A 24,768-nucleotide genomic window follows, 5' to 3' on the forward strand; every position below is an offset into this window, starting at 1 on the left:
GATAAGATCAAAAATATGAAAAAGAAATTCAATACGGACAAGAAAATCATCTGCAAATTGTTAAAGAATTCAAAATCGCAATATGATTAACTGAATTAAGAATAAAAATCTTTTAAGGACCTTAATTGCTCTAATTTCTAGGCAACAAACATCGTCTCAAAGGAATGAATGTATTGTTTTCTCTTACTTCAGTTGCGAAAAACCGTCATATGACTAAAGAAATATAGGAGTAAGTCTAAACAACGTCTTGATCATAATACGTAGGTTTACCTGACTAGTAAAAAAATTATTTTTATGGTCATAAAAATAATAAATCAAAGCATAAATAAATAATAGGGAATTTGATTTCATCATAAAAAAAAATAAGTTAATTATATTATAAACTTTTAAATATTTAATCATAACATATAAATAAATTTATACTAAAATAAATTGAAATAAAATTATAAGGTTTATAATAAATATTTGAAAATAAAATTTGATTAAAATATCAATTTTAATTGATTGTATAAGAATAACTATAATTAAAATTTGAGAATCTATCTAATTAGGTTACCTCCACTTATTTTGACAGAGAGCATTCAATACAAATGAATATCTGCTGGGATTCAAAAGAACAACCGCTGGACCACAATTCCTGATTTGTTTGTCAATTTCGGTAATAAATATATTAATTTTTTACTTCTGTATTATAGTTTTTTATATATACCTCCTAAATTGAGGCCACATTTTCTTGAGGCCCTGGGCTGTGGGCCTGTTTGCCCTGGCCAGGGCCGACCCTGAAAAGAACACATGGATTTTTTACCTTCGGCCACAATTATAAAAAAAAGAATTTTAAACTTATCAACCTAGTAACTATAAAGGCCTTGACTCTTTGTCACCAAAAGTATGCAAATTGATTTTCTTTCGAGTAACTCACATAGCAAATCTACCTGCCACCCTCTTTTTTATACCGGACACCTCTTCTTTTTTTTTTAATCTAATTTTACCTTTTGTTCAAAAATATTGAAATACAAAGAATTTTTGGTATACTGAAAATTTTAAATTTATTGTATCACAGTTTTTTTTTACAAAAAATATCAAAAATTTCAGTTATAAGAAAATTTCCGGTACATCATACCGGAAATTTTAGTTAATTTGAAATTTCTGATATAACTGAAATTTCAAATTTATGGTATCACAATTTTTTTTTTTAAATATCGGAAATTTCAAAAAATCTACTAATTTTTTCAAAATTTCCGGTAAAAATTCACAGAAAATTTTAAAAAATCCGGTATTTTTTTGAAATTTCCGATAAAATGTTTTTTTTTTTGAAAAATTAATGACTTTAAATAAGGGTATAATGGTAAAAGCATAACTTTGAGGGTGACGTGTTTAATTTTAGAGGTGGCAGATAGATCTCTCTCCCTATGTCCATTAGAGGATTGGAAAACATCCGAATTTCCTTCTAAAAAACAACTCTATAAAATTAAAGAGTATGCATAACATTGATGCATTGGGATATAAGCTGATAGTCCGAAGAATTGTAGGATATAACTCCAAATCCAATGATGAAATTAGAAATATTGACATGTGGGGTAAATAAATTTTAAATAAATTATTGTATGATTAATTTATTTTCAATGTTATTTAAAAATATGTACTAGTATTTTCATATATGTGAATATGTGATCAAATATGTACTAGTATATTCATGCATGTGATAAATTATTTTCACGTTGAATTTTTCACCCATATATTTGGGATCGGAGAAATAAGCAAGAACGGTCTTTTCGAGATAAGGGAAAAGGTTGTGTTTCTTGAAACACCTCAATTGTGCTTCCTTGTTTGTGGCAATAACTTCAAATCTTGATGTTTTTGTCACAACCATTAGAATTTTCCCTAGCAGTGTAATAATTGGGACAACCGTGGTTGAAGGGTTTATTAAGATTGACAATTAGTTTATCCTCTCTTCAATATGGATGATGTATTTTCGTTCTTGCTTGATTAATGTAGAATTTCTTTTATTGATGTGGGGTAGAGGGTTCATATATATGAATAATTTGTGAACGAACAGGTGTGTATTTTCCGTTCAAACATTTAAGTGCAAGAGCATTTTTCAACACAAGATCATATAAGAATGGGGCGAAAATTATTTAACGCTTGGCATAATTTCTTGAGATAGGTGTAGAATTGAGTGATGGATTAGTGCCTTGTTTTAGGAAATAGATTTTTTCTTAAAGGTCAAAGATGTGGAAGATGTCTCCTTGGCGGTAGAGGAACCTCAATTTCAAGAGGATTGTCCATCCAAAGAACACTTTCAATGATTTCCGCATCAATGGAGTTAGTCATCGATGCCATGACCATAGTATTGCAGCAATCTCATACTGTTGAAATTTGATTCTAGGTTTCTTGGCAAATTAAGGTTCCGCCACGAAACGTTAATTTGTTCTTCAAACATATATCTAGTTACGATGGGATTTGCTGGATTGACATTGGTAGAGGTATTTTGTGGTGAGACGATAAAAGATAAAAGTGTATGTAAGGGAGATGAAGTATGTGAAAAGTTGTTATTTGATCTACAAATATGTTAATAAATGGCCATCTTAAAATGAACTTTATATTATTAAAGTTAGAAAATACACCTATATAACCAACTTAGAGAAGTAATCTTTAACTAACTATACAACTAATACAATAATCTTTAACTAAGAGAAGTAAGTTGTTGAGTGAAATACACATTTATTTAACTTTGTAAAAGAGACAATTGAGTTTTTAGTATAAAATAAAATAAAAAGGTGCAAGTCCCCATTAACACATTTGACAAAAAAATTTAAACCCCAAATACTATATAGGTTGTAATAGATAATAACATAAACAATACAAGCATAATACCAAATTTTAACCAGTACTAAACATGTTCTGGTTTTATTGACTTTGGCAAAAACCATGTTTGTTATACCTCAAACAAATGCATTCAAATACTCGTCGACAGTAGTATATTTCACCTCAGGATAAAGCTCAGTAACTTCCACTCCAAAAGAAGATTCAATCTCAAAATTTGTACAATCACCCTTTACTAGCTTCGAATGACCTAAAGCCAACATCAAATTTGCAGGAAAAGGAGATTCTGCACAAAGAATAAACATTCATGTTATGCATGTATGTATGTCCGTGTGTATGTCCGAAGTTGACATCAACACTTCTGACTTTTAATTCATTCATTTTTTCAAATTATTACTGGTGTCAATCTGTTTTTGTGGATGTCATGTTTTCGGTGTCCGGCTTGTTTAAAACAATACTTAGCTTAAATAATTTATTGAAAATGGAAATTCATACAAACCTTGAATATTCTTAAGAATTTGATCTTCTGGAACATAGATTTTCTCAAGGGTACTCTTAATCTTATTCTCCCATATGGAGACAAGTTCGTTGAAAGTCACAACGTTACCGCGAGGTCTAAAGTATACATTTTTGTTCAAAGTTCTTGGATCATCCACTGTTTTAATGGTAAAAGTTGCAATGTCTTCCTCTTTCACATACACTCCTGTACAACATCAGCCAATTATATATTCAGAATCAATTTTGGATGCTACAAACGTGTAATCAAACATAGACTAAAGATTATGATTACCTGCGACGTTTCCGTCCCCAAGAATGATCACTTTGTCTCTGGGAATAGCGGTGACATTTTGTTGTGCTAATGTTGGGAGGAAGTATCCGGCGAAGGCGTTCGAAACGACATAAGTGTAAGGAATTCCGGCTGCTTCAACGGCTCTTCGGATTTTCACCTTTTGGTCAAAGAAGCTAGTTACAGGCTCAACGGCGTGGTGACGATCAACGTCGATCCCAAATTCAGATGGGAAAAACCTCTATGGTAAAATCAAGATGAATTTGTTAGAGATATTAAGTCAGTTATAAATTAGTTGCAAGTTAGTTACAAATTAGTTACATTAGGCAAAAGTTAGTTATTAATTTAGAAAACATGTAGCTTATAGTTTATTGTCTGTTTATCTGCTATTTCTGTAATATCTTAATTATAAATTAGTTACAAATTAGTTACGAAAGTTTGTTATCTTCCAAGTCCCGTTGTACCTTGATGTTTCCTGCTTCTTTTATGGCTGCTATGAGCTTAACTTGATCATTTATTTGTGCTCCACCAAGTGCAGAAATAACAACATCAACTTGCTTAATTGCCTTAACAAGACTTTCATGATCAGCTAGATCACCCTATAGAATCAAAAACAGAAATAGTCATAAGAATATTTTCTTGAATTTTGAAATAGGTTTGTAAACATATATGGAAAAAAATTAATAGGGACTGAAATTGAAAGAGACATACATAGACCAAAGTAACTCCAGAGCTTTTGAAGCTCTCAATGAGCTTTGATTTTTCAGGATGAGAAACTGTGGTCTCTCTAACTAAAGCAAAAGTGGGGTGTCCTGCTTTTGCACTTGCTTCAACTATGAATTTTCCTATGTAACCTGTTCCTCCTAGGACTAGGATTTTGCTCTTCTGTGCCATGATCCTGATTAAAGATTAAAAGTTTGAAATAGAAATTGAAAGAACTTGTGAGTTTGTAATTAACTTGATTGTGGATGTGGCTGTGGCTGTGGAGAACAAAGGGATTGTGTGTGCTATTTGTAGGACAGCATCATTCCTAAGTGGACATAATGTTCTTAGTCAATGGTCATTGGTTCAATATTTTATGCCACAAATTTGTCACTTCTAAGAATTCGTTGACTTTTATTAAGTTGATGGTATGTAACATGTGAAGTCCTTGAAGTAGTTGGGTTTTTGAGTAACATATACTTGAATAAAATTTGATCTGCTTTCAGCATTTCTCATCCTTTAGTATAGGCATTGTTTGAGGGATGAGGCATTGGTTTAAAATTTAAATTATCTATTTAAATATGAATATCAATATGTAGTGGTTTGTATTTCATGTCATTTGCATTCACTCTCCCTCGTGTAGTCATGCCATTTTAATTTACTATCCCTCTTAAATATAAAAAAAAAATAAAAAAAAATAAAAACATGAACATCTAAAATTTAATTTGATGTTTGGGGGTAAAATGTAGTGTAACCTACATGATTTTAATTTGATGCTTGCAGTGGAGGTGGAGGAGGAGAGAGGGCTTCTGAAAATCGTGGAAATGGAGAGATCAATGAGATTCAAAAGTTTGATATTTTTGTTTCAAATCGACCAATTTGGCATGTCCTAATTAGATTAAACTTTTATTTTGTACCAACTAAATAATTGTGTTATGAGTCGATTAAACCACACCCTAGCGTCTCAAAAATGGTGGGACAATTGGAGTGTGGTTACTCAATGGACCCGATCTCAAAATGTCTCTAACCATTGTTTTTTATACTAAGACAATCTTAGTTACATTTGAGTCTAAAATGTTTTAGGTTAAATAGTTTTACGGTGAACCATAAAGGTCTCTTTAACGTGGTGATTTATAGTTGGGAGTTTTTTGTTTTCTAAGATGGATGACCTTCATCTTAAAGGAAAATCTCAAAGTATTTAAGGGTACTCAAGAGTTTGAGTAAGGAGGTGTTTGGAAATTTGGAGCAGAAAATCGAGGTTCTTGTTGAAGAGAGTAAGGTGTTAGATATAAAAAGCGAAGAAAACTCCATCTGTCAAGAGGAGATTTGTGTTAGGAGCAAAGCTCTCATTGATATCTTGGTGCCCTCGAGTTTAAAGAATAGAAAAAATCTAGAGGTCGCCGCAAAGGTGGCTTAACGAAGGAGACGTCAATACTGACTACTTTCTCTCATGTGTTAAGAATGAGATGAGATGAACAATATTTTGATACTAAGAGTGAATGATATATCGCTCAAAGAAGTAGTGGAAGTTGGAACTAAGGTAGTTGGCTATTTTTTTGATCACTTCTCTGAAGCTACTTAAGTCTGACTTACTTTAAATGGTCTTGTTTTCCATATTAGTTATCAAGGAGATATGTCTTTCATGTCGGCTTTATTCTTGCTTTCTGAGTTAAATGTAACAGTAAATGATTTTGTTGGAGAAAGATCTTGGACCCAAATGTGTTTAACCTGACTTTCATTAAGTGTTTTTGGTCGTTTTAAGGGAAAAAGTTACAACTATGTTTGATGAGTTATTCAATAATGTGAAGTTACTGCAAAGATTTTCTTCTTATTGTCTACCTTTATCCTACAAGTTGATTCTTCTCTCCAGATAGGAGATTTTAGACCTATATCTCTCCTAGGATGCTTCTATAAGCTTGTAATATAAATTCTAATGTGTAGGTTGATGTCCTTCATGTATACGATAATCTCCCCCGACATATATGATTTCATCAAATATACATAGAAAATAGGTAAATATAGTTGTAAATGTTAACAAAATCATTTCTTTGACTAAAACTTCTAAGAAAAAGTGCTTCATTTTATGGCGACTTTTGAGAAGGCATATAACTCCACCAGTGGCGTTTTTTTGGATTATATGACGGGGATGTTTAACTCTCACAACAGGTGAAAGTTTTGGATATGTGTTTGTGTATTTTTCTTAAGAATTTCTTTTGTCCTTGTTAACGTGTGTTTCACTTTAGAGAGGTTAAGATCAAAAGGGTGTAAACAAGGTGATCCTTTAACTCCCTTCTTATTTATCATTGTGCGTGAGTGTTTTGGTTAAACATGTTGAATCTATGAATGTTTTCTTGAGATTCTATATGGGAACTCCGAGTTTGCGATCTCATGTCTGAAAAATGGGAATGATACTCTCTTCATAAGAGAAGTGAATGTGGAAAACATTTTTTACTATTAAGATCATCCTTCGTTTGTTCGAGTATGTCTTTGGCCTTCAAGTTAACTTTTCTAAAAATAGTCTACAGGGTCATTGTGAACAATAGATTTTTAGCTATGAAGGAGAGCTTCTTGAACTAAAAGGTTTGATTCGTTCCATTTAAGTACCTTGGATTACCTATAGGGGGTAATGCTCAGATGGTGTTAACTTATGAGTCTCTTATTGACCTAATTACTAGTAGACTTGTTTTGTAAAACAATATATTTATAGTTTTTGTATTATAGTTGTCCTTCTCAACTATGTCGTAAATAGTATCTCGATTATCTATTGTTTGATTCTAAAAATTTATGCTTATTTGTATAAACAAATCATCTTACTGCAATATTATTTTTTATAGGATAATATAAAATGGGACAAGAAAATTCCTAAGCTCGGTGGTATGAGGTCTTAAAGTTTAAGAATAAAAACGGGCTTATGCGTCTCATCAACTCAACTCCTCTCGATAAATATAGGTGAAGTTAATTAATAAAATCGTGACTTGTCTTAATGGGATCTATATGACTCAGCTAAGGATTGAGGACACTTTGTGTTATGTGTATAGTCGTAATAAAATTTATTTTGTTAGTTTGGCTTACACACACTTATATAATCTATTTAAAAATTTCGTAATGATTTTATTTTTGTAGTTGAATTTGGATGATAAGAAGTTGGTTTTAAAAATTAGTTTGTACATACAACCTTGCATCCCTCTTTTATACTTTATGCGTGGGTGATGAGATCACTCTTGTGTTTGAGCTATTGTGGTGTTGCTTGATTTGTGTTTGTTATTGTGATTGCATCGCTTTGTGTCACTTTCTCCAGATTTGTTTAGTTGTTTTATGTTAGTTTAGTTTGTCTTGATTGTATATTGTAATTGTTATTGGCTAATAATAATTGTATCTTGGTCTACATTTGGACCCTGTACATAGTTTTTATATATATTTAAGTCTAGTACTTCTTATATTATTTGATAAATAATGTGAGTGGTCCAATCCTATCATAATAAAAACATAGAAAAATCAAATAGCGATGCATTGAATCTGGAGAAAAGTGTATAATACTATGACTTTCAAGAAGTGCCTTGTTTTTGGTGCATGAAAATGGCTCTTTTGAAGGAAAAAAGAAAGCAAAGAAAAGTAAAAGCTCATGCGTCATGGTATTGGAAAATGGAAATGGAAGCATTCATGGGCTCTGACAAAGACCTGGCATAGAAAGTTTATGTTTGATTTTATCTTTGGAACATTTATAGTAATTAATTTTAGATAGGTGTATAAAATTAGTTTTTTTTAGGAAGGAAAATTAATATTGATATGTTTGATTGCAACAACCTACTTATTTATTCTGACCACTAAAGTATAAGAATTAAAAAAATCCTAAATATTAAAATTTAATTTTATAAATTAAAAAATATTTTTAATATTTAATGTTGTTAATATTTAATAATTTAAATATTTATTATTAATTTTTTAACATTATTAAAATTACCTACTTTTTAAATAGATATTTAATATCTCAAAAATAAATTTTATAAAAACTAGGCTTAATTGCAACTTTAGTCCTCATATTTTGTCTTTTCCTTGATTTTGGTTCCTCTATTTTAAAAATTATTATTTTAGTCCCCTTTTTAAATTTTCTGTGCAATTTTCGTCCTCCTATTTTGCTTTTTTCGACAAAATTAGTCCCTATTTTTGTCCATTTTTCAATAGAAAACTTAAAAGGGACCAAAATCGACGTTTTAAAAATGGGAGACTAAAATCGAAAAAAAGATAAAATAGGAGGACCAAAATTACAATTAAGCCTAAAAATTATATAAAATAGTTTTAAATTTAAATATCTTTAAAATGTCATAGTAAAATATTAAAATACTCATTAAAAAAATTTATAAATATTTTAACATTTTGCTATGACATTTTTAAAATATTAAATTAAAAACTATTTTATAGTTTTATAAAGTTAATTTTTGAGATATTTAACATCTATTTAAAAATTTTAACTATTTCAATCAATTTTTTTTGAATTTTTTTTAAAGAATTATGTAATATTTTTAATAATATAAAATTTATTTTATAATAAACAAACTTAAAATTTGTAACTTATATGTTTAAAAATAGTTTTTATATTAAAATAATTTGTTCAACTAAATTTTACGTAAATATATTCAAATGAAAAATAATACATGCAGTTCTCTTAATTTTTATCGTCATATCCTACTACATGTATATGCTTATTCGATCAAAAATAAATACTGTATATGCTATATTGTTAAAAAAAAAAATTGAGTTATTTGTCCGAATTTTTTTAATGAAACTAATACCGTATAAATTTCAATCCCCATCGTTTTCAATTGTGAAATTTATTTAAAAAAAATTGTGATTTAATTGGATATTGACTCCTTCCCTTATGCAATGTCATGTAGTTGAATTTTGTAAATAAAAAAACACGGTTGGGATGAATGATTCTACAAAAAATAGTCAACTAATTCTTTTAAAAGAGATTAATAAAATTGATGAACACTTCACATTAATAAAATTGTTAAAAAAGATCATTTCCTTAAAGAATAGGATGAGAACAAAATAACCAAGCACACTTGAGTGACAAACGAGTCTCTGCAAAGGACGATAATTGAAAAATACCGAATTCGATTTCTGATTGTTCTTGTTAAAAAGACAATACTATAACAACTTTTTAGATGTTTTGGATTTGGTTGTGTCAGTTCTTGTTTGTTGATATATCCTATGATAGGAGGTTGTTGTATTTAGCATTGATAAAAAGACAACTGAGTTTTTAGTATAAAATAAAATAAAGCACTATAAAAAATGTGCTTTCTAGCCACGTGAAATAGTGACGTGATTTTCACGTGTGTAAAATACACCAGTTGTGACGTGAAAATCACGTCGCAACATATTTATAATATTTAAAAATAAAAAGTAACGTTAATCAAGGGGGAGAGTCAGAAAGTTTATAAAAAAAATGTTGTGACGTGTAAATCACGTCGCAACTTAAAATAAAAAAATTGAAAACCAATTGGAGTCAGAAATGCACATGGGGGAAGTTTGAATTTTTTAAAAATTCAGTTGTGACGTGTAAATCACGTCGCAACTAAAAATTACAAAACCCAAAAACTTTAATGGCAGAGTTGACTGACAAGGAGCACGTGGGTTGGGAATGTGCGTTGGTTGCGACGTGAATTTCATTTCGCAACGTGGCGATGTGAAAATCACGTCGCTAAAGTCTTATTAACTTTTCCCAAAACGCTTCTTCCTCTCTCTCTCGTTCCAGAAGAATATTTTCTTCTTCTTTCCCCATCTCTTCTTCCTCTCAACCCTTCTTCTTCCCCATTTTCTCCCAAATTTTTCTTCACCCATTCTCTCAAAATTCATTCTATTCCTTCCAATTGCAAAATATTCAAGGTATGTATCAAATCATTTTTAATTTTCTGTATTTTATTTATTATTTTCGTTTTGATTTTGTATAATTTATTTGTTTGTGTTATAAATTTTTTTTAGGTGTAATATTTGTGATTGAAGGAGCATTTCAAGAAGACATTTGAAGATTGATAGAGGAAGATAGAGGTAATTTTTGCATTTTATTTTTTTTAGGTTTTTTTTTATTGATGAATTAGATTGTAGAAAATTAGGTTTGTAGAAAATTAGATTGAAAGTTAAAATTGATGAATGTTAGTTTTGTAGTAAATTAGGTTTGTAGAAAATTAGAGTTAGAAATTAGATTGTAAATTAGAGTAAAAAAATTGATGATTAGAGTTGAAAGTAGATTGTTAAAATAGATTGAATATTGAATTTAATTTGATGATTAGAGATGATGAAAAATTGATGAAATATATTAGGTATAATAAGTTTGTATATTTGGTATAATTGAATTTTGATGATTAGAGATCATAAAAATTGATGAACAAAATAGAAATGAAATGTTATTAGAAATGAAATATATTAGGTATATATTTAAAATAAAATACAATGGAGTAGAATTATATTTTATATTTCTTAAAACGAATAATAAGTTTGTTAAGAACAAAATAGAATTAGTATTTTTTAAACAACATTTTAAAAGAAGGTTACTACATAGTTATTAAAAAATAATATATTATTTTGTTTTAAAAATATTTATTATAGTGTGAAGTATATTATTTTGTTTTAAAAAATAATATAATAATATTTTGTTTATAGTTTATACAAGTAAATGTTTAATTATTTACTTATAGTTGATATAAGTAAATGTTTAATTATTGTTACTAAAAAGAGAATGATTGGATATATGTGCAGTATGGAATATTATTTGTATTATCGTAGTTGGATGTACGATAGAGTGGAATCAGGAAGACGTGCACTTAAACCCAATTTTATAGAAGGCGTTAACGGGTTTATCACGTGGGCGTTTGCTCAAGAATGTTGTCGAAGCGAAAGAGGAGTTAGGTGTCCCTGTCATAAATGTGAATGTAGACCTATAATTAGTGACCCAGATGAAGTGGTCAGGCATTTGTATAGAAGGGGTTTCATGGAAAATTATTGGGTTTGGACGTTTAATGGTGAAAAATTGCCGAGTAACGTACCAGAGACTAGCAGTACGCATGCTTCAAGTAGTCGTCCGTCAATGGAATATGAGGAAAGACCGCCTATTGAATATGAGGAAAACTTTAATCAGATCGGTGACATGGTTGAGGATGCTTTTGGTGTGAACGTGACCTATGATCAACTTGAAGATTGTGATAGGGAAGAGATGTCGAGCGAAGAAGCGGAGAGATTTTATCAGTTGTTGAATGAGATGAATACGCCGTTGTTTGACGGTTCGTCTGACTCCAAGTTATCAATGTCTGTGAGATTATTGTCCGCCAAGTCAATCGGAATGTTCCTGATCAGTGTTTGGAATTCTTTGTAAAAATGATGTTGGACTCAACTGCAATAAAAGACAACTTACCTACAACATTTTATGAAGCAAAGAAGTTGGTGTCGAAGTTGGGCTTAAGAGTAAGAAAGATTGATTGTTGCATTAATGGTTGTATGTTGTTGTATGACAATGAGTTTGGTACTCAAGATGGATTGTTGGAGGAATGCAAATTTTGTATGAGTCCAAGATATAAAGTTCGCAGTAGAGCCATTAACACTAATCAAGACCGTGTAGCAGAAAAGTCCATGTTTTATCTTCCGATAATTCCAAGGTTAAAAAGAATGTTTGCTTCAATGCACAGTACAAGTCAAATGACATGGCATCATACAAACAAAACAAGTCCAGGCACTATGCGGCATCCATCTGATGGCGAGGCATGGAAACACTTTGATCGAATACATCCTGATTTTGCCGCAGAACCTGGAAATGTCAGGCTTGGATTATGCTCAGATGGTTTTGCTCCTTATGTTCAAGCGCCGGGAAGTGCGTATTCTTGTTGGCCAGTTATTGTAACCCCTTACAACCTCCCTCCCGAGATGTGCATGACAAAACCATATATGTTTTTGACGTGCGTCATTCCAGGACCTTCGAGTCCAAAAGCCGGAATTGATGTGTATTTACAACCTTTAATTGATGATTTGAAGAGGTTGTGGATTGGGGGAGAATGGACTTATGATATATCACGTAAACAAAATTTTACTATGCGAGCTGCCTTGATGTGGACCATCAACGACTTTCCAGGATATGGCATGTTGTCTGGTTGGGGTACACATGGCAGAATGGGTTGTCCGCATTGTATGAAAGAGACCAAGGCGTTTACGTTGGATAAAGGGGGGAAAAGCTCGTGGTTTGACTGTCACCGCAGATTTCTACCAAAAAATCATCTGTATAGAAAGAACTAGACAAATTTCATAAAAGACAAACAGGTAACAGATATGCCTCCGCCCCGATTGTCCCCAGGTGCTGTATGGGACAAAGTTTGTGGGCTACCAAAAATTACAGATACTGGAAAGGCATGTAAAATTGAAGGATATGGGGTCGATCACAATTGGACAAAGAGAAGTATATTTTGATACCTTCCATATTGGAAAGATAATTTGTTGTGCCATAATCTAGATGTTATGCATATTGAGAAGAATTTTTTTGATAATGTATTTAACACCGTGATGGATGTTAAAGACAAGACGAAAGATAATGAGAAGGCTAGACATGACATGGAAAAATGGTGCAATAGAAAAGAGTTGGAGTTGAAGCCTCAACCAAATGGGAAATTATTGAAACCCAAGGCTTGTTTCAGTCTGACCTCCCAAGAAGGTAAAGCGGTTTGTCGATGGTTAAAAGAATTGAGAATGCCCGACGGCTATTCTTCAAATTTAGCAAGGTGTGCTGACGCCAACATTGGGAAGTTGCATGGTATGAAAAGTCATGATTGCCATGTTTTTATGGAACAATTGCTACCAATTGCGTTTGGTTCTCTGCCTAAACATGTGCTTAATCCACTGACTGAAATTAGTCAATTTTTCAGAGATATTTGTGCTTCAGCTTTAAAAGTAGATGACGTCATTAAGTTGGATCGAAATATTCCAGTCATTCTATGCAAGTTGGAACAAGTATTTTCGCCTGGTTTTTTTTGACTCCATGGAACATCTACCTGTGCATCTCGCCTATGAAGCTTACCTTGGAGGACCTGTTCAATATAGGTGGATGTATCCGTTTGAAAGGTTCATGGGTGATTGTAATACGGTGAACTGACTTTTTATCGATCGAAATGTCGCGGTTAAGCATGAGTCGCCACCGACTTTTATTTTATCCAAACAAATTCAGAAAGGCTAAAAGAAACAGAAAAAAACCTTTTAAAGAAATCTAAGTTCGGGGGGTAATTTATGCAAAGGGAATGTGTAAGGCACCCTTTGCATCCATGGTTTGCCATGGGCTCTTAATTGCTTTGCTTGCTCGTTTTCAGAAAATGTAGATGAAAGAGGAAAAATGGACTTTAGCTCGTAAATGAGCGTAGCCAGTTTTTTGAAGAATTTTGAGAAAGAATATAGAAAATAGAGCATGGCAAGGCAATTAGGAGCAATTACCTTAAACTCAGATGATAGGTCTCTTTTTAGCCTTTCAGAATGAAAGGGTCTATCCTTGCCATAAGAGGGCAGGAAGCCTTTCGTTTGGAGGTAGAAGGGTCATCGAAATATCCTTCGCCATGAGACTGACCCATGCCATAGAGAGGCAGGTAGTCTAAGGGGAAGGACCAGAATAGCCTTTCGTAGGAAACCAGAAGATACCTCAGCCTTTTCCGTAGGCAACTTTCGAGGGTCAAGGTCATGTTAGTGTATCGAAGGCAGCATCATTAGGGACCATAACCTTTAATCGAGGCAACATGGCTGAGGTATCCTCGTATTCGAGGGACTGGCTATTCTGCAAAAAATACAAGGCAACAAGGCAACAGGAACAGGCAACAAGGCAATAGAGAGGTTACCCAAAAGTGTGCGTGTGTGCACCAATCATGTGATTATATTCAAATATATTATCTTGTAAATTTAGTGATTCTATGTTCAATTCAAAGGTTGCACTCCCTAGGATTACTAACCACGCATTTAAATAATATAATCAAACAGATATGGGGAGGGAAATTGTAACCAGCGGCTCCCTTAATAGGGTTTGACATAAGTAATAATAATTAAAGCATAAAATATTAAAGTTAAGTTTTAGGGTTACCAAACTCGTAGCTTTGGCGATCAACGAACCCTGAAAAGGCAGACAAACAAAAATAGAGTGAGTGTATGGCTAATTCATTGACAATTAGAGTTAACCTAACTTAAGAAAAATGGCAAAAAGAAATAAAATACGAATAAAGACTTAGCTTCGCATTTGATCTGATAGGGTTAGTAGCCAGAGGACGCTTTAAGGTTAAAGTTGAAAAGAGGCAAGGCGAAGGCAAAAAAATTGAGTGTAGGCAATGTTTATTTAAAAAGACAAACCCTAAAAACAGGAAATAAAATAGATTTTTAATTTTTAGAGTCGAATACGTAGCTTCGGTTTTTTGAAGGCGCGTGATCGGGAGGAATCATGTTGCTAACCCTGAAAAGAGCAAAGGCAAAAAAAAAAAAAAAGATGAAGGCGAAAGCAACCCTAATTTTTAAAAGGAAAACAAATAAAATTTAACTTAGAATAAATAAAATACTTAACTTCGCGTTTTGGATCGTGCGCATAATCGGAGGATCTTTGAAGAGTAGACCTGAAAAGGCATAAGAAGAAAATATTCAGTGTAGGGCATGATCTTTGTAAACCTTGATTAGGGCACAAGTTAACCATGGTTAATGGAATAAATAAAACAAAATTAATTAATTATTGGCTTTCAATCTAATTAATTAAATCGGCAAAAAAATAAAGTTTTGATTAAATTACTTAAACCTAATATTTTGAACCAAATTAATTAAACAATTAAACCAATAAATTAACTTAATTATTGGTTATTACCAATTATATTAATTTATCAATTTAATTACAAAATAAATATTTTTTTTAAAAATAAAGAAAGGTTTTTTTTTTTTAAAAAGAAAATTTAGAAGAAATTTGAATTAAAAAGGATATTTTAAAAGAATTAAAACAAATAAATAAACAATGAGAAAATGGCATTTGAATAAATAAATATATATATAAAAAAAATAGGGAATGCTTAGCTGTTGATCCAGTGTGGGAGCGTCTTGAAGTTCCATGGTGTGCCAGCGTTTCCAGAAACGTTGGATTGAAAGATGGGGTGATCCACAACCAATGGACAGAGGGCGCATCATGCACGCGCGTGGGAGAGATGCACTGAATCCGTTGGCAGGCCATGACATGCATTTTATGAAAAATATAGTGTCTGGCGTGAGGATCGAACCTGCGCCTTTGTCCAAGGAGATCAACTCCGCTCACTCTTACCACTAGGCCAGTGGTGCTTTGCTGTCATTGTAATACGCTGCAACATATATAAAGGAACTAGCAATTTGAACATTTTAAAACGCGCGCTGGCTCATCTTCTTCGTGAGGAGCCTGCGTTTTTTACCTGCGGCTTAGCTACAATTACGCTACGAATCCTCATCGTGGCTACTACCTGCAACATCAAGACTCTACCAATTCTAAACATAAACCAATATTAAAGACATAGGTCGAACCGAAATTCGACCCTGAATCCAACGGTAGCCGTAATTTTACTCAATTCCTGCCCTAACTGAAATCCCTAATTCCAAGCTTATGAAACCTAACAATGGCATCTTGCCATGTTCGCGTTAAAACTCAAATCGAAACATACGGACATGTTGCAAACGTCAATACTAACACAAATATGGAATCAAAACAGATTTATCATGAGTGAAGGATTAAAATCGATTTGGAAAGAAGTGAGATGCAAACCGTGAGTTATAGGGTCTGTTCTTGGCTTGCTGGCCGAGTATGATGATTGGTATAGCACCAGGATCGTCCAAGAAACGCGTTTGAGGCCTCAGAATGCCTTGAATCTTCCCCAACCTCTCCAACCGATTTCAAGATTTTATGGAACTTTTGGAATTCTTGAGTTGGTCCCCTAGTCTGCGAATCCTTGTTCTCCTCCCTTGAAGTCTGAAAAAATTTTCTATATATAATGATTCACACTTAGGTTAATAATCTCAAGAAAATCCAATCAAATCCTATATTTTGATGATGAATTATTTGATTGAAATTTTCCATATGAAATTCTTCTATTTTGGTCCAAAATTCTTTTCCCACGTTTTGCTGCTCCTTCCCATTGATTTATTTGTATATATTTTTTAATTGATTTAAATCTTAACCAATCAAATAAAATATATGAACTGTATTATCAATTTATGATATTATTTGATTTAATTTGCATTTAAATTAATAAAAGCAAATAAAAATGAAATAAAATCAAGAAAAATAATATTTGGGTTATGGGCCTTCTTTAAGATCATGGGTCAATTTAGTATTCAAATGGTAGGCCCATTAGTGAATAATCTCTAAATTCTTTGAATTGACATTTGTGTATTTTTTCAAAATTTGAGTCGACTTGTCCTTTTGTGGATTTCTGATATTTTCTTGATGGATCATGATCAACCTTTGATCAAATGATGCGTCTAACACCGAAATATTGATATTGACCCAAAAATCAGAAGTTTTAATTGTATTTCGACCACAGTTGACTTTTTAGGTCGACCAGTCGATTACTGAATCTTCTGAGCAATTGAGCGACCAATCTTTTGAATTGAGACCTGAAATTTGTCATGGAGATCATGTGGAGTATCTTAGCCCATATGGGATGCTTCGGAGCCTTTGGTTCATTGATTTTCTTTCAGAACAACAAACCCTAAATCTTTGAGCCTTATTTAGGAGAGGGTGTCTTTGAGCTTTGTACTTTGATTTGAATTTGAATAGGAGAAATAGTATGGGCAAATTTTGGGGTATGCCAGTGATTCAAAACGATCAGTGAAAAATAAGGCTAGAGTTGAAGGATCGATATGTGCACATTACTTGCATCGAGAAACATCACATTTTTGCAGTCACTATTTCAAGCATTTGTTGTTAACTCCAAGAATCATTCGAAATCCTGTCAATGTTAGTGAAAGGAGTCAATTCACTTTATCGGTCTTCGGGCTTCCAGGCCGTCCATCTGGAAAAAAAGGGTGTGCATTAGTTGACCCAACAAGAAATGCAATCTGCCCATGTTCATGTCTTAATCATCTGCGTTGAAGTTAAACCATTTCTTGAGTAAGTATACATACCCCTAACTTTTAATTTTCTTTACAATCATAAAACTCGTTACTCTGAAACTTATAATGTGTTTTTTTTTAGGGAATTCAACAACACCTATTTTCATGAGATTTTTTTTTTTTTGGTAGTGAAAAGGCACAAGTTGCCCACTTACACATTTAACAAAAAAAACAAATAACTAAAAGGTAAATTCTTTGGTACCCATGTATTTAAATTGGGTACCGGTACCTTTAGTGTAAACTATTATTAAATATTAATTTATTTTAAAATAAATTAAAATAAATAAATGACATGGCATAAAATTATAGCATTTGATTGGTCGAGGGTACCGGTACCCATCTAAACTCAAGGGTACCGGAGTGTTCACCTAACTAAAATCACAAATATACACGACAATTTCATAGTGCTAACCACGTTGTAACAGATCTTCATTATTCATTCAATACACGACAAAACCAACATTACAAAGTAAAATCTGAAATGATTCTCTTGATGATAACATAAACAACACAAGTAGTAACGAACACAAAAACATAATACGAAAATTTGACCAGTACTAAACATGTTCCGTTTTATTGACTTTCGCAAACCATGTTTGTTATACCTCAAACAAATGCATTCAAATACTCGTCGACAGTAGTATATTTCACCTCAGGATAAAGCTCAGTAACTTCCACTCCAAAAGAAGATTCAATCTCAAAGTTTGTACTATCACCCTTTACTAGCAATGAATGACCTAAAGCCAACATCAAATTCGCAGGAAAAGGAGACTCTGCACATAAAAAACAAACATTCATGTTAGGTTATATCTGTAGTGTAGGATGAACACCTCTGAAAAAATGTGTAATCGTATCAATGTCTGAACTGACATCCCGACAGTTGTGATTATGTTTAATTTATTTATTTTTAAAAATTATTATTGGTCTCGGTTAGACAGAGTGTTGGTGTCGTGTTTTTGGTATCTGAATTATTTAAAATAATACTAGCTTAAATAATTTATTGAAAATAAATATTGATACAAACCTTGAATACTCTTAAGAATTTGATCTTCTGGAACATAGATTTTCTCAAGGGTACTCTTAATCTTATTCTCCCATATGGAAACAAGCTCATTGAAAGTCAAAACATTGTCACGAGGTCTGAAGTATACAGTTTTGTTCAATGTTCTTGGATCATCCACTGTTTTAATGGTAAAAGTTGCAATATCTTCCTCCTTCACATATACACCTGTACAACATGAGCCAATTATATTTTCAGAATCAATTCTGGCTGTTGCAAACGTGTAATCAAATTTAGACTAATTAAAGATCATGTTTACCTGCGACGTTTCCGTCTCCAAGAATGACCACTTTGTCCCTGGGAGGAGCTGTGACATTTTGTTGTACTAGTGTCGGGAGAAAGTATCCGGCAAAGGCGTTCGAGCTGATGTATGTGTAAGGAATTCCGGAGGCTTCAACGGCTCTTCGGATTTTCACTTTTTGGTCAAAGAAGCTGATCACAGGCTCAACGGCGTGGTGACGATCAACGTCCAATCCGAATTCAGATGGGTAAAACCTCTGATTATACGGTGATCAGTGTTTGGTGTGAGTATTTATATCAAAATAGTGTGTCAGAGAACCATAACTCAAGTCTTATATATATATTTACCTTGATGTTTCGTGCTTCTTTTATGGCTGCTATGAGCTTCACTTGATCATTGATTTGTGCTCCACCAAGTGTAGAAATAACAACATCAACTTGCTTAACTGCCTTAACAAGACTTTCATGATCAGCTAGATCACCCTATAGAATCAAAAACAGAAATAAACATCAGAATATTTACTTGAATTTTGAAATAATTATGTAAACATATATATGAAAAAGAAATTAATAGGTGTTAAAATTGAAAGAGACATACATAAACCAAAGTAACTCCAGAGCTTTTGAAGCTTTCAATAAGCTTTGATTTTTCAGGATGAGAAACTGTGGTCTCTCTAACTAAAGCAAACGTGGGGTGTCCTGCTTTTGCACTTGCCTCAACTATGAATTTTCCTATGTAACCTGTTCCTCCTAGGACTAGGATTTTGCTCTTCTGTGCCATGATCCTGACTAAAGATTAAAAGTTTGAAGTAGAAATTGAAAGCACTTGTGAGTTTGTGATTAACTTGATTGTGGGTGTGGTTGTGGAGAATAAAGGGATTGAGTGTGCTATTTGTAGGACAGCATCATTCCTAGGTGGACATAAATGTCCTTAGTCAATGGTCATTGGTTCAATATTGTAGTATGTCACAAATTCGTCACTTCTAAGAATTCATTGACTTTTATTAAGTTGATGGTAACATGTGAACTACTTGAAGTTGTTGGATTTTTGAGTAACATATACTTAGAATAAAATTTGATCTGCTTTCAGCCTTTCACATCATTTAGTATAGGCATTGTTTGGCGGATTAGGCACTGGTTTTAAATTTTAATTATCTATTTAAATTTAAATATTAAAATCTTTATGTAGTGGTTTGTTTTTCATGTCATTTTCATTTACTCTCCCTCATGTCATTTTCCTTTACTCTCCCTACACTTAAATCCCGATATGTGATCAACATCTTAAATTTAATAATGTTTGAAAGTAAAATGTAGTGTAACTTTGATTTTAATTTGATGCTTGTGGTGGATGAGGAGAGGGGGGCCTCTGAAAGATCGACCAAATTGACATGTTCGTTACATTAAATTTTTATTTGGTTCCACCTAAATAATTGTGTTATGAGCCGATTAGACTTCACTCTAGCGTCTCAAAAGTGATGGGACGGTTAGGGTGTGGCTACTCAGCGGGTCTATTAGAGTTTGACCTAACTCATCCTTACAAAACCGGTTGGTAAGGTGAGGAGTGTCCCTCTATATATAAATTATTTGAAAGCTCTATCTCTAGCCAATGTGGGACTTTAGGATCTTCCTAATACACCCCCTCGCGCCCAGCACTCTTTTTGGGCTTGGTGCGTGGATATTAATGGTGGGCGGCCCATGGTCCGATCGATAGGCTCTGATACCATATTAGAGTTTGACCTAACTCATCCTTACAAAACCGGTTGGTAAGGTGAGGAGTGTCCCTCTATATATAAATTCTTTGAAAGCTCTATCTCTAGCTAATGTGGGACTTTAGGATCTTCCTAATAGGGTCTGATCTCGAGATGTCTCTTATCATCGTCCTTTGTACTGAGACACTCTTTGCTACATTTGGGTCTAAAATATTTTAGGTTAAATAATTTTAGGGTGGATCACAAAAGTCTCTTTAACATAGTGATTCATATCTGAATTTTTCTATTTTTTTAGGATGGATGACCTTCATCTTAAAAGAAAATCTCAAAGTATTTAAGGGTAATCTTAGGAGTGGGAGTAAGGAGGTGTTTGGAAATTTGGAGAAGAAGATCAAGATTCTTGTTGAAGAGATTAAGGTGTTAGATCTAAAAGAGGAAAACAACTCTATCAGTCAAGAAGAGATTGTGTCAGGAGCAAAGCTCTTAGTGATATCTTGGCTCTCCTCGGGTTTAAAGAATAGAAAAAACATTTAGAAGTCGCGGCAAATGTGGCTTAACGACGGAGACGTCAATACTGACTACTTTCATTTATGTGTTAAGAATGGGATAAGATGAACAATATTTTGATACCAAAAGTGAATAATATAACGCTCAAAGAAGTAGTGGATGTTGGAACTAAGGTAGTTGACTATTTTTCTTATCACTTCTCTGAAGCTACTTAAGTTCGGTTTACTTTGGATGGTCTTGTTTCTCTATTATTTCTCAAGAGGACATGTTTTTCATGTCGGTTTTATTTTTGCTTTTCGAGTTAAATATAACAGTAAATGATTGTGTTGGAGAAAGATCTCGGACCCAAATCTGTTTAACCTAACTTTCATAAAGTGTTTTTGGTCGTTTTAAGGGGGAAAATTACAATTATGTTTGATTAGTTCTTCATCAATGTGAAGTTACTATAAAAAATTTCCTCTTATTTTCTACTATTATCCTAAAAGTTGATTCATCTATCCATCTAGGAGATTTTAGACCTATATCTCTCCTAGGATGCTTGTATAAGCTTGTAGTAAAGGTTTTAACATGTAGGTTGATGTCCTTTATGTATAAGATAATCTCTTCTAACCAATAAGATTTCATCAAACATATATATATATATATATATATATATATATATATATATATATATATATATATATATATATAGGAAATAGGTAAATAGAGTCGTAGTTGTTAACAAAATTATTTCTTTGACTAAGAATTCCAAGAAGTGCTTCATTTTAAGACGGATTTTAAATTTGGAATTATACATGACTTAGAGTAAAGCAAATGAATTCAGTATAAACCTAATTTGATCCTCGCAACCTTATGCAATCTCGCGCTATTTTCACTTCATATCTTCAAATTAATTGGTCCCTAAAATGTTAGTTGCAAGGGGTCAACTTCTATAAACCACAACCATACAAAACTAAACAAGACAAAAAATTACAATCAAACATGTATAAATATACTATTTTTTTACGTTCAAAACTTGATTAGTTAGATAGAAAGTTATGGAATCTTCCAAAATTAGACGCACCAAAAACAAATCTAAATGTTATCTAAAACACATACATACATATATATATATATATATATATATATATATATATATATATATATATATATATATATATATATATATATATATATATATATATATATATATATATATATATATATATATATATATATAATTCATAATAGGAAATTATAATTACTTAAGCAAAAATAAATTTCAACGCATACACTTAAGTTTGCCCTTCATAATATACTCATATCCCAAAACATAAAACAATCGATGAAAAGTTCTAAAAATAAAAAATGCAACAATACACGCTCTTAATGCTATATAAAAAATAAAAGGAAATTGTGCACTAAGGTTTGATATGAATCATGGATTTTTAGCTATGGAGGAGCGCTTCTTGAGCTATAAGGTTTGATTTGTTCCATTTAAATATCTCAGATTACCTATATGGATAATGTTCGAAGAGTGTTAACTTATGAGCCTTTTATTGACCTAATTAATTACTAGTAAACTTATGTTGTAGAACAATATATTTATAGTTTTCATAGTATATCCTTCTCAACTTTGTTTTGAATAATATCTCAATTATGTACCGTTTAATCCTGGAGATTTATGCTTATTTGTAGAAATAGACCATTTTATTACAATATTATTATACATAGGATAGTATAAAACAGGGCAAGAAATTTCCCTAAACTCCGAATGAGGTTGAAAGTTTAAGAATAAAAATGTGGCTTATGCGTCTCATCAACTCGACTCCTCTCCACAAATATATGTGAAGTTAATCAATAAATGTGTGACTTGTCTTAATGGGTCTATAGGATCTATCTAAGGAATTTTGTTAGCTCAGCTTATACCGCACTCATATGGTGAATTAAAAAAATTTGTAATGATTTTATTTTTTTTGTTGAATTTTGGATGTTAAGAAATTGGTGGATAAATAAAAATTTCTTTTAAAATTAGTTTTAGATATAACCTCGCGTCACCTTTGTATAGGGTGATGAGATCACTCTTGTGTTTGAGCTACCATGTGTTTAGAGGTGTCAATTTGTGGGGCCAATTAATTTGAGCCCCAGCCCCATAATAATGGGGCCTAAAAAAAATTCAAAAATAATAGGCCCTTAAACACATAGGGCCCAAATTTAAAAGGCCCCAAAATTTAAAATAAAATTTCAAATAAAATTAAAATTAAAATTTTAATTTAAAAAATAAAATAATAAAAAATTCAAAAAATAATAACTTTTAAACAAAATAAATATATTAAAAATTATAAATAAATAAAAAGTTTTTAAAATTTTTTTTTAAAAAAAATTTTAAAATTGCACTAAAGAAATTCTAAAACTAAAAAAACAACTATTTAGAAAAAACTAATAGATTATCTTAAAGTGGCCGTTGTCGCAACTTGTAAAACAAATTTGTATTATCCTAAAGTGTGTATGATAAAAATCAAATTTTGTTAAAGATCATAAAATAATAATTATTTTTAGTACAAACATGCAATTATTATAAATAGATTAATTATATAAAAACATTTTATATTAAATTTATACAAATTCAAGTATGTGGAAATAGTTCATCTGATATTTATTGGTTGTCATAAATAGATACGAACAGTTGGTACAACATTCAACCATTGCATTTTTGTAATAGTTTTTCGTATTGTACTAATATAAATTAATTATATAAATTAACAACTATAGACTATATGAATTGTATATTTAATTTACGGGTGGTGATATTTATAGTAAAAAATAAAATATCAAACTTATTTAATTTGCATATCTGTGTAGGATCTAAATTCACAAATTGGCTTAAATTGGATTCAAAATATATTCATAAAATTTTGAAATTTCTAAAACTGCATTTAATTTTAAAAAAATTCAAAAAATTACAACACTTGTTTAAAAAATTCGATAGTTAAATCCGGTATGTTAAATTTATTTTCTAAAAAACCGGCCAAAATTCTTTTCAAACTTTGTAAAATACATTATCAAATTTTTCATTTGTAGTATCAGATTTTTCGTGAGTATGCAATATAAATTGAGGGGTGGCACCACAAATTCTCATCAAAAAAATTACTTAAGTTAAAATATATATATATATATCTTTTTTGTTTTGATAGGTGTTTATTTTAAAACTATTTAGATAGATGGACTAAACTAATCAATACTTTTAAATTAAAGAACGAAATTTATATTTTGTAAATTAAAAGAAATAAATCGACTGATTTTTTACAACTTCAGAAGACTGAATTGCATATTTTGTAAAATAAATGCAACCATACTATCAAACTGAACAAATGAGAATAAATAAAGAACACATAGCAAAATAAATGCAAGATTACAAGAGTAATAATCTATATTGGAACTAGAAATGAAATTTTTGAAACAAAATAAGGCCCCTCAATAGGGCCCAAAAATAACACATTAATTAAGGGGCCTAAAATTTTGGGGCCTAAAAAATTTCTCATTAACAAAGGGCTTAATAAAGTAGGGCTTTAGTGGGGCTAAAAAATTGGGACTTTAAAAAATTGGGCTTATTTGACAGCTCTACATGTGTTGCTTGATTTGTGTTTGTTATTTGTAATTAAGAGTGTTTATGGACCGATTTGGTTTGGTTTTGAAAGAATTTGATGTTTAAATCAATTAAAAATATATAGTGTGGTTTAGATTGGATTTGTATATTTTTGGGGTAAAATTCAAATCGAACCAAATTGAGAAATAACGAGTTGATTTGGGTTGAATTGATCAGATACATTAAAACTAAA

At 31.6% G+C, this 24,768-nt stretch overlaps 2 protein-coding genes across 2 annotated transcripts; both read right to left on the minus strand.

The window, feature by feature from the left end:
• Positions 1–2,642: 2,642 nt before the first annotated feature.
• Positions 2,643–4,617, minus strand: LOC131646779 (phenylcoumaran benzylic ether reductase Betv6-like). Its single transcript, XM_058916743.1, has 5 exons — positions 4,322–4,617; positions 4,075–4,209; positions 3,614–3,851; positions 3,323–3,526; positions 2,643–3,109 (listed from the first exon to the last, which is right to left on the minus strand). Exons 1-5 carry the CDS (start codon positions 4,502–4,504, stop codon positions 2,943–2,945), a joined length of 927 nt encoding a protein of 308 aa, XP_058772726.1. The 5' UTR covers positions 4,505–4,617; the 3' UTR covers positions 2,643–2,942.
• Positions 4,618–17,718: 13,101 nt separating this feature from the next.
• Positions 17,719–19,614, minus strand: LOC131652079 (phenylcoumaran benzylic ether reductase Betv6-like). The gene is made up of 5 exons (XM_058921856.1): positions 19,333–19,614; positions 19,083–19,217; positions 18,754–18,991; positions 18,459–18,662; positions 17,719–18,207 (listed from the first exon to the last, which is right to left on the minus strand). Exons 1-5 carry the CDS (start codon positions 19,513–19,515, stop codon positions 18,041–18,043), a joined length of 927 nt encoding a protein of 308 aa, XP_058777839.1. The 5' UTR covers positions 19,516–19,614; the 3' UTR covers positions 17,719–18,040.
• Positions 19,615–24,768: the final 5,154 nt, after the last annotated feature.

This window comes from Vicia villosa, linkage group LG2 (assembly GCF_029867415.1).
Source record: "Vicia villosa cultivar HV-30 ecotype Madison, WI linkage group LG2, Vvil1.0, whole genome shotgun sequence".
Lineage (NCBI taxonomy): Eukaryota > Viridiplantae > Streptophyta > Magnoliopsida > Fabales > Fabaceae > Vicia > Vicia villosa.

Excerpts from the sequence above, each read along its gene's own strand:
- LOC131652079 (XM_058921856.1), bottom strand. The coding sequence starts at position 19,515 with ATGGCACAGAAGAGCAAAATCCTAGTCCTAGGAGGAACAGGTTACATA. Across the intron at positions 18,992-19,082 it reads AAGAAGCACGAAACATCAAG|AGGTTTTACCCATCTGAATT; the intron begins GTAAATATATAT and ends CCGTATAATCAG. Across the intron at positions 18,208-18,458 it reads AATTCTTAAGAGTATTCAAG|AGTCTCCTTTTCCTGCGAAT; the intron begins GTTTGTATCAAT and ends TTTTATGTGCAG.
- LOC131646779 (XM_058916743.1), bottom strand. The coding sequence starts at position 4,504 with ATGGCACAGAAGAGCAAAATCCTAGTCCTAGGAGGAACAGGTTACATA. Across the intron at positions 3,852-4,074 it reads AAGAAGCAGGAAACATCAAG|AGGTTTTTCCCATCTGAATT; the intron begins GTACAACGGGAC and ends ATTTTACCATAG. Across the intron at positions 3,527-3,613 it reads TGGGGACGGAAACGTCGCAG|GAGTGTATGTGAAAGAGGAA; the intron begins GTAATCATAATC and ends GATGTTGTACAG.